At 39.6% G+C, this 14,740-nt stretch overlaps 1 protein-coding gene across 5 annotated transcripts in view; it reads left to right on the forward strand.

Moving 5' to 3' along the window:
• The window catches only part of eml1 (EMAP like 1), a 46,094-nt gene that overhangs the window by 15,175 nt on the left and 16,179 nt on the right, over positions 1-14,740 (forward strand). For 3 of the 5 annotated variants that reach the window (XM_088432859.1, XM_088432857.1, XM_088432858.1), the window contains exons 2-6: positions 8,204-8,386; positions 8,682-8,735; positions 10,815-10,953; positions 13,728-13,856; positions 13,977-14,005. In XM_088432859.1, coding sequence (XP_088288985.1) covers positions 8,204-8,386; positions 8,682-8,735; positions 10,815-10,953; positions 13,728-13,856; positions 13,977-14,005 — 534 coding nt within the window. The remainder of the gene's footprint in view (positions 1-8,203; positions 8,387-8,681; positions 8,736-10,814; positions 10,954-13,727; positions 13,857-13,976; positions 14,006-14,740) is intronic. The other 2 variants (XM_088432860.1, XM_088432861.1) reach the window with 1 other exon arrangement.

A 14,740-nucleotide genomic window follows, 5' to 3' on the forward strand; every position in this document is an offset into this window, starting at 1 on the left:
AGGGTCTAGCATGAAGATCTTATCGGATACAAACAAGTGCAATTAACCCCCGTGCTCTCAGTCTTGCACCCCAATTACTCCTCCCCCGCCATAATTGCTCTCTTACATCAGGAAACTGGGAAACTGACCCAAGTGCGTGTCTTCAGCCTGTTTTTAACATATGGAGAGGGGGGAAGGGGTCGGTCCCATTTAGAAAGTCCATTAAAAATAGATGAATCAAGAACACAGGTGCGGAGATGCCAAGTGAAGAAGATATGCCTCATTGGGTCAAGATGTATCATCAAATTCTCAGTGAACAGTTGCAATGTTGCTCAGTTGGCTGGTTTTATTTCCATGCTGGACATCCAAGGGCTAAATTATGCAAAAGAGACTTTTCTTTTATTATGTAAATCATGCTAGTTGCCAACAATTGAAACTCCTAACCCTAACCCCAAACATCATCGCTATATGTTTGTCGTAGATCGACAACATCTGTAGCTTTTTATGTTTATGAGTTTTTTTTGGAACTGGAAAACCCTTATTTCTCATGGTTGCTTTTTTTGTTCTTTCAAATGAGTCAGCCTGTTTCTGGTAATTAAGTCCAGCTGAAAACAAGTGAATCATGAGTTTTGGGGATCAGCACACTGGGACACTCAATAGAAATTGCTCTAACTTGGATTCATTTTGTTCTAAGTATTGCTGTCTGGAGATTAAACAAATTGAGATGAATTATCTGTGATTAATCTCTTAATCTCATTTAAAAAGCATCAAAACTCTGCTACAGTTTTTTAAAAGATAAATTGTGTTTTCTAGATTCAAAAGTGGCTTCAGTCATTTATTTTCTTTAACAGATGCAATTGTAAACTAATACTTTACTTTCCGCTGTATGAAACTAGTTCATGTGCAAATACTACATTTAATCTTGACTATCACGAGGAATGGCGCTGTTTTGTTATTTGACCAATAATTATATAGTAATTCGATTTTTCTTAAAAAGTACAGCTTCTGTGTGCTTCGTATTGATGTGGTGAGCTAAAGTTGGGCTGCTTCTATTTCTTACAAAGAATGTATTCAACTCCGGCTTTATCAAAAGTGCATTCGGCATTTTCTTCGTTAAATTTCTCTCACATGGGTTTCCATTTTCACGTCTTCCTTTTGGGTGTGATTGATAGATAAAAAAAACATCTAATCAGTTTACCTTTAGAGACTAAAAATGAGATTAAAGACATTAAAAACCAGAACGATTTGATTTGCAATTAATCAGCTCAGCTAATCTCTTATTTTGATAGTTAAAACAAATACAATATACAGTTTATGTAGTACTTTTGCACAATATATTGGAATCGGATAAATTCCTAAACTCTCAGCTTTCAGTATGTTTGTAGGAAACTTCTTGATTTTGGACTAAGCTGGCAGTTTTACATGCCGTTGTGTAACAAGCGTGTCCTCGCTCAGCAGCACCACTGGATGTTCTGAACTCTCCAGATGGTGGAAGTACTGCTGGCCGATGTTCAGCTCGCTGACAGCGTCTGGCACCGAAAGCGTTTCCCATAACGACAGTTTAAGTGGACAGAACAAACACCGGTTCTGCACAAACGCTGGATGGAACAAATGTCTCGGATCCCGTTTTGGGTGTTTGTTACTCGGGGACAAAGGCTCGTTTCACGTCGGCGAAAGGGTGCGTTTGACAGAGGCGTTTGTGTCCGTGCTTGGAGCCGCCGCCGAGCTTGACTTCTGTGCTCTGAATCTTCTCTAAAATATTACTAAAGTACTAAAAGATTCATTTACTTTTGGAAATAAAGTAATCTCAGTAATTAAATACTTCAAGTACTAAAGTAATGAGTTACTTTTACTTTACTCCCTAAAGAATTATTTACTTTCGTACTTAATTCAGTCAGACATTTTTACACGTTTTTCATTTGTGCCCACTTTAGTCTCAGACAGACAGCAATGTTAACTCATTTAATCCCAGGCGTATTTTTTTTTCAAGAATCCAGACAATCAATCTGATGTACGTACTGATCATATCAATTCAGGGTACAGGGACACTCTGAATTTATATGATGAATTACTTTAAGTAGTTTAATACTAAATGAATCAATACTTAAGTTCTAAAAAATTCGATTACTTTGTAATCAATCCATTATTTTGGTAATCAATTACTTTAGTCCTAAAGTAGCATATCACTAAAGTACTAAAAGATTCATTTACTTTTGGAAATAAAGTAATCTCAGTAATTAAATACTTCAAGTACTAAAGTAATGAGTTACTTTTACTTTATTCCCTAAAGAATTATTTACTTTCGTACTTAATTCAGTCAGATATTTTTAAGCAGACGAGCCAAACACTTAACAATTTGGAAAGAATATAAAGTACCTGCGATTTAATATCTACACTCTTGAAACACGTAAAAATACTTTTTTTGGATTGAATGAGTTAATTGCATCCCAGCCAAACCTGAGACATCATTGAAAAGCCTAAGATGTTGAGTTAACTGTACATGAAAATAAATACGATTTAAAATTCTGTATGGATGTTATTTTTTGCTGAAAATTGGTTAGTAAGATTTGAAAGGAGGAATTTATTGATCATGTTTGCCATTCACGTGACATTATAAACATTCAGTCACTGTAATGCATCACGTATGTATCATCTTACACCAGCTAACAAACAGTTGACATAACCGCAATATTTCTCCGTCGCTACGGTATTTCTTTTCCACAGTTCCAACCTTGGTGGAGGTCTGCACTACTAAGTGGCATTCTAGTTATGAAAATGCAAAGATAAGCTTCGGTTTCACGCCGACGAGATGGTAGCCTTAGCTCATGGTCTGGAGATCGAAATTATGCGCGGCCTCCCAGTAGACAGGAAGCATTAATACTGGCCTGTCTTGTTCTCACACTCCTGTCAGTTTTTTTTTTTCTTGTACAACACACTTGAATATCAATTTCAAAGAACCAAGGACAAAGAACAAATAACCCCAACACTAAATATTTGAAACGTTTTTGTCTCTTTTATGAGGTAGCTTTTGCACTTAATCTCCTGATGAGTTGTTTTTACAAGAACGCACTGCGCATGTGTGACGGCCATATTGTTTTCGAACAAATATTCCAGCAGTAAAATCGATGTACTTTTACCAGCTAAAAGTAGTGGACATACTCAATGTTCATTAAAAATATGTTTAATAGACATATTGTGGAAAATATTCAAGTGTACTCGATGGCCCGATTACAGGATCAAAAACTGAGCCCAACTGCAGATTTTCAGATGATTTGAATTGAGGGTCGGGGGGACTTTTTTTCCCTCCATTTTTAAGGTCCAGAAAAGAACACGTATATTTCCAAAAGGAAAGAAAAAGTATGCAAATGTTTTAGCCTACAGTACTATGTCTACTGCTTTATTACCCATTTCCTGTACTTATTGCACAATAGTTTTAAATAATGAAAAAATACTTTTTAAAAATGAAAAGAGACAATTTGGGTAAAAGTCTTTTGCACTATGGTGCAAAATAATGTGCCCGTGATATCCCTACTTACTATCGCCATTGACTTCATGGACAAACGGCAAAAGCGTCGAAATCCGGATCCTGTTCCGTTGTCTCTGTCGGTTCTGTCTCTGACGTTTCTGCTAGTTTACCCTTTGTCTGACCCCAGGAAGGATGCAGTCGGTGGAAGGACCGGAGGCTTTAACAAGCTCATAGAAAGTCACGTGGGACTTATTTGGCCTCCCTTCATTTTTTACTCTCCTTATGACCTCTCCGTCCACTTGTCTGGGTCTGACATGAAAACAAGCTTCAGACGCCGGCATCTCCGTCGCTTGGCTCTTGGGGTCGCCACTCGAGGCTTTGCTTCCTGTTGGCCACCTCTTGTCTATAAATAGCTTCTAAGCCTCTGTCCAGCACAGTTAGCCCAGAAAAACACGCTTGATTTGGCTGATACGCCTCCATTGGGTCATCCTCACAGTGGAAAAAAATATCTTGATGAAAGCCTTCTATCTATCTATCTATCTATCTATCTATCTATCTATCTATCTATCTATCTATCTATCTAGATCGAGTATTAACAAGCTGTTAGATCTATGTCTGTCTGTCTGTCTGTCTATCTATCTATCTATCTAGATCGAGTATTAACAAGCTGTTAGATCTATCTATCTATCTATCTATCTATCTATCTATCTATCTATCTATCTATCTATCTATCTATCTATCTATCTATCTATCTATCTATCTATCTAGATCGAGTATTAACAAGCTGTTAGATCTATGTCTGTCTGTCTGTCTGTCTGTCTGTCTGTCTATCTATCTAGATCGAGTATTAACAAGCTGTTAGATCTATCTATCTATCTATATCGAGTATTAACAAGCTATATCTGTCTATCTATCTATCTATCTATCTATCTATCTATCTATCTATCTATCTATCTATCTATCTATCTATCTATCTATCTAGATCGAGTATTAACAAGCTGTTAGATCTGTCTATCTATCTATCTACATATCTATCTATCTATCTATCTAGATCGAGTATTAACAAGCTGTTAGATCTATCTATCTATCTATATCGAGTATTAACAAGCTATATCTGTCTATCTATCTATCTATCTATCTATCTATCTATCTATCTATCTATCTATCTATCTATCTATCTATCTATCTATCTATCTATATCGAGTATTAACAAGCTGTTAGATCTATCTATCTATCTATCTATCTATCTATCTATCTATCTATCTATCTATCTATCTATCTATCTATCTATCTATCTATCTATCTATCTATCTATCTATCTATCTATCTAGATCGAGTATTAACAAGCTGTTAGATCTATCTCTCTGTCTGTCTATCTGTCTCTCTCTCTCTCTCTCTCTATCTAGCGAAACGGCAAATGCTATTTTGGAATCACTGATCTTTTGTAATCAAATTTCAAACCTCCTGCAATGATACGGAAAAGGATTTCAGCGCCTTCCTTTTCCTCTAAAACAGGAAAGTCTGTCTTCACCTTGTCACAGGCTGTTTCCCATCGCCTCACTTTCCATTTGTCTTCCGAACGTTGTCGAAAGTTTTCCCAGGAGAGCTCAAGCCCGTGACAGCACGAGCGCCGACCAAAACGTAAAAGCGCCTCCTGGCGCCTTACCACATCACTTAGCTTTGAACACATCGTATTCCTTTGTTGTTGATACCGAGAGCGCCGAAAGGGGAAGTGGATCGGAACACATGTGCGCACACCGCAATTCAATTATTGATGAGAGTGAGGTCAGCGCCATGACTCAGGAAAGCGCCTCTTTTGTTTCTTTACCGACGGGAAGACGGACGTGCCGAGCGCATCGCATTTTCCTCCGCGGTTTTATCCAAAGGGATGATGCAAAGTATTACCACGTCTGCCGTACCAAATAACGATGCAAATAAAAGTCCGGGATGTGCGCCCTGTCCTCTCTTTGACCTGCAAAATGAGGCAAGAAAAAAATCGGGGGAGAGAAACGATGTCATTGAAGAAGCGCCGCCTGCGGTGAGCTTGGTTTAATAACGCGACTTCATCGGATTGAAAGAGAGATACCGGCTGTGATTGCTGATGGATTTTTTGTCGAATTGAGAGTGACACATCACCGATGGCGACTGGCCTGAACCAGTGGCGCCCCCAGAATGTTTTATTTGAGGTGGGGGGGTGTGGAGGTAGAGAACGATAGTCATACGGCTTTGATGTTCTTCCGATTTTTTTTTTTAAGATTGGCAGGTGTCGGGCGCCGATGCTCAGGGAACGAACGGCTTGCGTGACAATCCATCTTTGTTCCCCCACACACACACACACACACACACCACCACTGTAATGTTGTGTGTCTGCTGGGAGCGGATGGGGGCAAGAGAGTTGCCGCTTTTTCTAAGGATAAATATTCACAAATGAACATGAAGAAGCGCTGCTTCAAAGAAGGCGTCTCAGGTGAGCTTAGGTTATTTTTAGACAACATGGAGATCGAATTTCTGCAAGTCCTTTTGATTGAAAATTCTTCCTGGAATATGAGTTGATAGAGTGGCAGTGGGCTGTAATCTAGAATCACTTTTGGGTCTTTGGAAATCTGATATTTTGAGCGTTTTGTACTGTAAAATTTGCTATGCGGAAATGGATGGATAGATGGTATTGAATTGTCAAAAGCTAGCTTAATTCAACACGCTTTAACCCCTGCGTGTCAAAGGTCATATGGTCAATTGAATTTCATTTGCAAGCATTTAGGGAGCAACACATGGTGCTGTTTTGAAACTCTACCTGTTTTGGCAATCTATAGTCATTTTTAATTTTTTATTTCGATGTTTTTAGATCACTGGCCCGAATCGGGTCAAAATTGACACCGAGGGGTTAAAAAAAATCAATTTGTTGTTTTAGCGCATTGTGAAAATGATCAATAAATGTATTTAGTTGAATAAAATTGAGCGATTGAGGAGTCCCTGTCCAGGCTAAACTCAAAGATGTAAATTCAGTTGATTCATTTGGAAATAATTTATTGAGCTTTTCATATTCATGAAATTGATTATTCCTCTTCTAACTGCTGTAGTTTTTGGGCTATAGGCCACACGCCGTAATATTTTCTGGGATTTTTTATTGCCTGTTTACATCAACATCCTATCTTCAGCAGACTGAACATGCTTAGCACCAACATAATTAATTTCAAAACTGTTTTTTGAGCACAGCCATTGTTTCACATCTTTTCAGTTCTATTTCATCGTCGTTTCATGTTTTGACTCTTTACAGTTATACATATTTGGTTTGCCAGTGAATTGTCTCTTGGTGGCTCCCAAAAAAACAAACAAAAAAAAAACCCTACAAAGAAGCCACAGAGATCTATCAGCCGCAGGGCTCAAATCATGAGAAAAAAGTTGCAACTTATAGTCGGAAAAAGACATCCGAGCGCAATAACGTCTCATCCGCATAGTGTTTTTTTTTTTCGTACGTAAAGCAATCTTTTCTCGAAGTGTTTGACGACATTATTTACTTAAGTCGAGCGCTCCTTGGCGTTTCCATCATGTGAGCAGGAGGTCCGCTTAAAAGGCAAATCCTCAGAGAACGCACATGCCGCAGATGTCCAATGGATCCCATGCATTATTCATCGTATTCTTATTGCGAGTCTGCTGGGAAAACACGCCAGTGATTTACATGTATATTTGATCAAAGTCATCATCTCTGCATGTGTGTGTGTGTGTGTGTGTGTGTTGAGGAAGTGGGCTGTTTCTTACCACCGGCAATTTTGTGTAGTGTTAAACTATAATATAAACATCCTTTTTTTTTTTTTTCATTTTTTCATTTTTTTTTTTTTAAATTATCATGAGTGAAAAATACAAAAATGAACAGGTTAGGACCAGTCAAGTCCGTTTGCAAAACTCCTCCGAAAACTAGTGAGCCGTGATTGGTTACTTCATAATCAGTGGACAGCATCCAGGAAATGACCGGAACTGGAAGGTTTTCCTGGTTATTATATTCCACATATGCACTATTTCTCAATGACATGCTTAGACCACAGGGGGCGCAATGAGCATATTTTTGTAAGAAAAGAAAAACAGAAAAAAATGTGGTTGGCTCATATATATACAGTAATATATATATATATATATTTCCAACTGTTGTACTCTCAATGCGATTTGTTTCACTTGGTTTCAATGTTTAAATTATGTGGGTAAAACTAAAGAAAAAAAATAGTTGTTCCATAAATTGACACCTTGAACAGATATACACATTTGCTTGGTTTTCAAAATGCGGGGTGTGATCTCTAGGTGACCCCGCCTTCATGCCGGAAGGTCACACATTTTTCTTTTTTATTGCTAATTTCACTGACTGCAGTGTTTATTGTTGATTTGTTTTTGTTGATTCTCAATGAATTATGTTTACAATCCATATTAAAAGCATATTTAAAAAAAAAAAGTACTGCCCTATATTAGGATTTTCTCTAATCGCTTAAGGCATAGGTGTCGGACTCTAGTCCTCGAGGGCCGGTATCTTGCTTGTTTTCCGGTTTTCTCTGCCCGACACACCCGATTCAAATGATTAGCTTGTCGTTAGCTCTGCGGGAACTTGAAAAGTATTCTTCATCCGAATCTGGTGTGTTTGAAAGAGAAGCTTCAAAAACATGCGGGATACCGGCCCTCGAGGACTGGAGTTCCACACCTGTGGCTTAAGGAAGCCCCGCTACGAATACAGAGACTATATACTGTCGTGATAGCAGCTCAAATTTCTTTTCCCAGATGACAGCGCGTCAGCATCCAGCAGCATGGAGGTCACGGACCGCATCGCCTCCTTGGAGCAGAGGGTCCAAATGCAAGAAGACGAGATCCAGCTGCTCAAGTCGGCTCTGGCCGACGTGGTCCGCCGGCTCAACGTGTCCGAGGAGCAGCAGGCCATGAGCTCACGTCGGGGGCCCACCAAAGGTCGGCAATATTTTTTTGAAGGTCATATCGCCCAGCGCTGTCTTCCGGAGACGCGTTTGTGTCCACTGTGGTGGACAAAAGTCTCTGTCTTTTGACTGGAGCTAGCCTACTAAGTCCTAGCGTGCCCGTGAGAGGACATCCGATTTCCTATGAAGCGTTTGGCTCTGCGGAAATTCACGCGGCTGTCCCGCTGGGACAAAATGGACGCGACAGTGGACACAAATGAATAAACTGGGTTCTCGGTTTCTCACTTCCCTTCTACTGGACTGAGTCGTGTCGTATGTATTGTGCGTAGAACCCGCTTTGATGAGAAAGTCTCCCTCGGGGGACAGCCATGTTGGAAAGTCAGGTAGGCCGAGCCGGCCTTGGCGAGCACATTGCCTGCTAGAACAGCCCGAGTTCAAACCCACTTCCTGTCGTGTCACACTGTCTGATGCACCCTGACTTGAAGCGTCACGCTTTTATGCAATCCATAGACAAATTTCGTATTTTCGGCATTTCCAAGTGTCAGCATGTGTAGGATAGGCGACTGATGAGGAAAACAAAATATCCGGTCATCAGGACAGTTATGTACATTTGGATTCCAAGATATATTTAAAACGTCGATTCCATGCGAAAATTCTTGATTATGTTTCGTGAAAAAAAATCGTCAAGGTCACCAAATCCACAAGGTTAATTTTATCGGCAAATTATTCATCAAAAGGACGAGTTACTGTACTAAAATATGCATCCATTTTCTTAAGTGGATAATCAGCAATCCTTGTTGAATTGCCTTTACGACAATATCTCATTTGTGAAGATTGACAAAAATGTTCCAAGTTCATTGGGCCGTTGCTCCGTTTTTATTTTATATTTTTTGTGGGGGGGTTTGGCATAACATAGAATGAAAATGGCTAAATAACTCTAGACTACTGAAATATGTCCATCTAGTTAATTTCATTCAAATGTCAGAATAGAATATTATTTTTTGCAAAAACCCTCCTAGGAGTGAGAAAACCTTTCGCTACCCCACCCCCCCACCACCCCCCACCCCCACCATCACCACCACCACCCCCCACCCACTATTTGAAAAGGGCTGCATTAGCTACAGATAAGCTATTACAGGGAAAAAAAAAAAAAAAAGATACATGATCATTGATGACAAAAGCTGGATTTTCATTTTGGGCTCATTTTGGCCTAGAAGCTTACTGATGTCTGGATTTAGATCTGGTGGTGACTAAGGCCTTTTTTTTTCTTCTTCACACACATATCACCAGAAAGACTGCCTAAACACAAACAGAAGCTCACTTTTTGTAATGGAGCACAAAATCACATCTCCCTGTTTATCCCTTCTGCGTAATTACCGCATGAAGGATGGTAGCGGTTCAAGTGCAAATGTTGATTAAATATTCATCACTGCAGAAAAAAAAGCAGCTTGGCTTTGAATTTCTGGCCTTGAATTCTGGCACGTGTGTGTGTGTGTGTGTGTGTGTGTGTTTATGTGTGCATGGGCCTTTTCCTGTTGTTATTGCCATGGAAAAATTGTTTGTTTTGGCTGTCAAGTTTTTTTTTTTTTTTTTTCATGTTTTTGAAGCGAGAAGTCTGGACTGTCAACTTTGCAAGTTGGATCCTTTTTAATTTAGAGAGTGCTTTATTTTAAAAACACAGTAAAACAGTCAAAAGTTCATTTATTTATCTTTATATTTTGTCTTGACTATTTTTACATATTAGGGATTTTCGATACCATTGTTTTCTGACCGATACCAGCAAAAGTGGCAGAATGCTAAAAAAGACATGTTTACAATAGTTTCTAAGTACTTTAAATTGGTAATTGTGACACTTTTTGTGGCAATTTATGCACAAGCTATGAGGTTTTTGTCGGCCTCTGTTTTAAATTTACGATAGATTAACTTTGTCTAAATTTCCTCAGGATTTATTTCATTAAACGCAAGTTGGAATAAGTTTGATTCATTACTTCAGTTAAAATGAAATAACATTGTCATGTCCAGAATGGATGGCGAAAATCGAGATTTCGAAAAATATGTCTTAGGTCCATATTGCACCGCCCTAGTACCAATACCTTGAAATAAGGCCAGATATCGGCCCAGTTCCAATATTTGCTGTATTGGAACTCGCACCCTATTTAATTTCATAGCTAAATATTTTTTCATGTAGAAATAATACCTTTAAAAACATTTTTACACTTGCTGTTGACTGAAAATGACATCACGTGAATTCAGGGCTCAGGTAGCAACCAATCATGGCTCAGTTTGTTAATGTCACATGACCAAACCAGACAATCGGTGAGGCGTGATTGGCCTTGTCTGTCAACAGCAATTGGGAAGATGTCTTTTTTTTTTTTTTATTTAACTGTACAGGAAAAACAATTTAACAGAAGTGTGTGTGTGTTTTTTTAAAAAATATTCTTTCATTCTGATTTTTTCGCCAGCCCGGCCAATGATCGCCACTTTGCCGATAAGACCTTCGGTGAACAACGGAACCATCCTACCAAAGAAAAGCGGCGGCACTCTGCCCTCCCCGTCCGGATCGGGATCCCGGAAGGACACCGGCGCGGCATCCACCAGGAGGTGAGCGCTTGAAAAAAATACCGCAAAATTTGATTGGTCGTCCAAGGTCCGTTTTACCAGCTCGTAGGATGGCGTTTTACTTTTACTGGACATTTAAAGGTCTCGTCATGTCTGATAATTGCTACCATCAATTTTCCCATCTTCCGCGCTGACATTTAACACGGCCCGTAAACCTAGAGAGAAGAAATGTGTGTCGGGATGTGTGTGTTCGTGCATAATGGCGGTGCAAATGTTATCAGGGGAACAATAAGTGTCTCGCATCCCTGGCAGTCATTAGCATAATAAGATGAACCTGTGCACGCGGCGGTGTCCACTCCCAAAAGAGCCAAACCTTTCTATATTTATTCTCTTATTCAAATAGAGAATTTTTCAAACGTATTACCGCAATTCCCCAGATAAGACGGACTTTTTCTGTGTCCGTGTTATCTGAGATTGTTTATTTTCAAGAAAAGAAGTGAGCAGAACGAACCAACGTCCGAGTCCATCCTAGGAATAATACGCAAGTAAAAGTTATAATGTCGCTAGCTGGTTGAATTGAGGGTACACCCAAAAGTAATCCATTTCATTGGCTTATTAATTGTGGTGTTTTGGAAATACACACAATCATAAACTTAATGGAACATTTTCGGGCATTTATGTAAAAAGGAACTTGAGCTAAAAAAAAAAACAACTGCTTGGAACGCGCTCAAAGTGACACCGGTGAGGCGTTTACTGATATCAATTTTTCACGTGATTATTTTTTTTTGTTTATTTCAAGATTTTACTCAAAAATGCAGTTCATTGTGATCTTTTTTGAAAACCTTGTTGCTGAGGTTGTTACGGCATTATTTTCAATAAAAGAAGTGAGCAGAACGAACCAACGTCCGAGTCCATCCTAGGAATACTACTAAAACAAGTACTCAAAAAATGCAGTTCATTTGTGATCTTTTTAGAAAACCTTGTTGTTGATTTGCTTAAATATTTTAACCATTGGACAGCGCTGTCATTTCGCTCAACAGTAAAGGCAAAATGGCCGCCCCAGAGATGTATTTTAAAAAAAAAGGGGGGAATTTGATGCGTATTTTGTATTCCTTAAAAGCGGTACTAATCAGAATGCCCGCTTTATACTAGTGAGGTTGCATAGAACGTATTATCGTAAATAAATTATTTGGTTGGACTTCCCCTTTAAGACGCCGGTGCGAGTTTTTATTTCACCCGCCAATGGTGAACTGGGTGATGCTTAATTCAAATTTTCTTGTTCCAGCTCCACTCTCGGTTGTCCCTTGAGGGAAAAGGACTTACCAGACAAGATCATTAATTATAACAAATTCGTGGAATCTTAGGTTTAATTCTCAATGGTTTACTTGTCCTTTCCTGCCATTCGTCTTTGCAATTATTCCCTTCCAAATGCCATGCGGCCAATTTAGGCCTTATAATAAGTCGCGCAGTTTGTCTCCTTTGTCTGTGCCGTCTAGAATTCTTTCACCGCTGCTCAGGTGAGCGTCTCAACATGTTACCCCTCTCAGTCTAATATGAATTAACCCCTTTGATGACCAACCTCCAGTCGTGACAATAACGTACTTTTAACACTTTATTTTTTATTCACAATGCATGAATCTGACTTCTCCTGCAGTGTTTTACCATGTGGTCCAATTAGTGTGACTCCCAGCTTTTCTACATCTTTGTGTGTGTGTGTGTGTGTTCCATAGCAAACAAATGGCTCCTAAAAGGAATGACTGTTTTTGAATGTCAATAGTGTGGATTAGTTGAGCGACTGGACCGACTGGCGAGCGGACTGCTGATGAAGTCTTTTTTATTGTGTTGGACAGCCCGGCTGTCAAGCGGCCCGATTGATCGGGTTTAGCCGGTGCGAGGCCATCCGCACAAGAGCCAAAAGAGCAACTAACTAACATCTTTCACAGTCTGGCTTTTACTTCTTTCATGTTGGTTTACGCTTCATGTTGGTTTACTTGTTTAACCCAAAAATGCTTCGCACTGGTAATGGGGACTTGAGGGTCTATCACTGAAAAGGTTGAGAACCTTGAGGTCTAGATCAATGGACCGATTTGGTCAAAATGGACACCAAGGGGTTAATTCAAATGACGTATTCTGCCCTCGCTGACGTTTCAGCTAGCTAGGCAGATAGTCAACTCCTGTTGGTGATTCTTCCCCTTTTTAATCACTTTGGATGCTTTAAGTAGGTGTAAAACTGAAACAAGAAAAACACAAAAACTATTTACATGCTGCGGCAAATAAAATACAACAAAGTAACCAGCCCAGTTGAATGTCGCATGACATAGCACGAGGTTAGACAAGCATGCTAACAGTCGCGAGCTAATGTGCTATCCGCTAGCTCGATGCTAATCGCCAACTCGATGCTAATCCCCATAAGCGAACTGATTTCCCCCGTCTTTGTGACACAAACATTCAAACAATAACCCCAACAACGTGTACAACTCTAAATATAACAAACATATAAACATACAGGCTGTGCTTGGCTCAAGACTTGAGGACTAGTGAGTTGTCGCCATTCACGCATTCCCTTCTTGCTCGATGGGAAAACAGGAAGTGCACAATGCAACAGGATCCGGTCGTCCTTTCACATTCACGCAAACTTTTAAATGAATGAAACGAACAGTTTTGTAACAACAGAAACGGTACAATGGCTAATAAGGAGCCAGAACATGACGTGTTATTTTTTCTGGTCGGAGATTTTGTGTACGTCTGAAAAAAAACTCCCTAATAATCACCGAATAAAATCTAAGACGTCCATCCGTCCGTCCCCCTCCCGCCAGCTCGGTGAGGAGAGCCAATTCCAACGAGCACGTCGGGTCTCTCACTCGGAAAGATTCGGGCGACTCCAAGGGCAACCGAACACGCGCCGGGTCCACGGGCAGCAACTCCAGCGGCAAAAGAAGTGACAGGTAACAAACGTGTCTGACACCTGAGCCGTTTACTAAGACCTTCATCCCAATCAACAAGATGTCCATGCCGAACATGTGCAGGAACGACGCCGATTGACAGTTTGCTCGTTTACTTTGCAGCAAGCAGAGGGACCCGGTCTTCAATGCAGGTGAGAGATGGAGCCCCGTCGCTTTTGCTAGTTCATGTATACATTACGGAACAATCTGATGATAGCGTTACACACATTCCGTCATATATTTATGTTTATCCTCTCCCAATGCACACGTTCTGTTATTTAGCATATTTTTCAAATTATAAGCCGCACCGGCAAAACAAACAAATAAACAAACAAATTACAATTGTCATAGGTGAGCTGCACCATACTATAAGCCACGGGGCTCAAATCATGAGAAATAAGTCGCGGCTTACAGTCTGAAAAATATGATTGTCATTTCTCCTGATCATCCTTATATTTCATTTACATTTGCTCTGCTTTTCATTTGAAAGGATTTGCCATAGTTATCTACTGATATATTTAAGTTAAAAAAAAAAAAAAAAAAAACAATCACAAATACCGTATTTTCCGCACCATAAGGCACACCGGATTATAAGGCGCACCCTCAATTAATGACATATTTTAAAACCCATTCCATATATAAGGCGCACCGGATTATAAGGCGCACCCTCAATCAATGACATATTTTAAAACTTTTTCACTAGCGATATAGTAATACTCAAAGTAATAACAATAATAACTCTAAACTCGATATGAGCAACCTTGTTCAAGTGTAAACACACAAAAAAACAGGTAAAGCTTACTTTATCAGTTCACTCCCAATCGACGAATCCCAATCTCAATATTGATCCATATATAAGGCGCACCTGATTATAAGGCGCACCATCA

This window comes from Hippichthys cyanospilos, chromosome 14 (genome assembly GCF_059441005.1).
Source record: "Hippichthys cyanospilos isolate Australia breed blue-spotted pipefish chromosome 14, RoL_Hcya_1.0, whole genome shotgun sequence".
Taxonomy (NCBI): domain Eukaryota; kingdom Metazoa; phylum Chordata; class Actinopteri; order Syngnathiformes; family Syngnathidae; genus Hippichthys; species Hippichthys cyanospilos.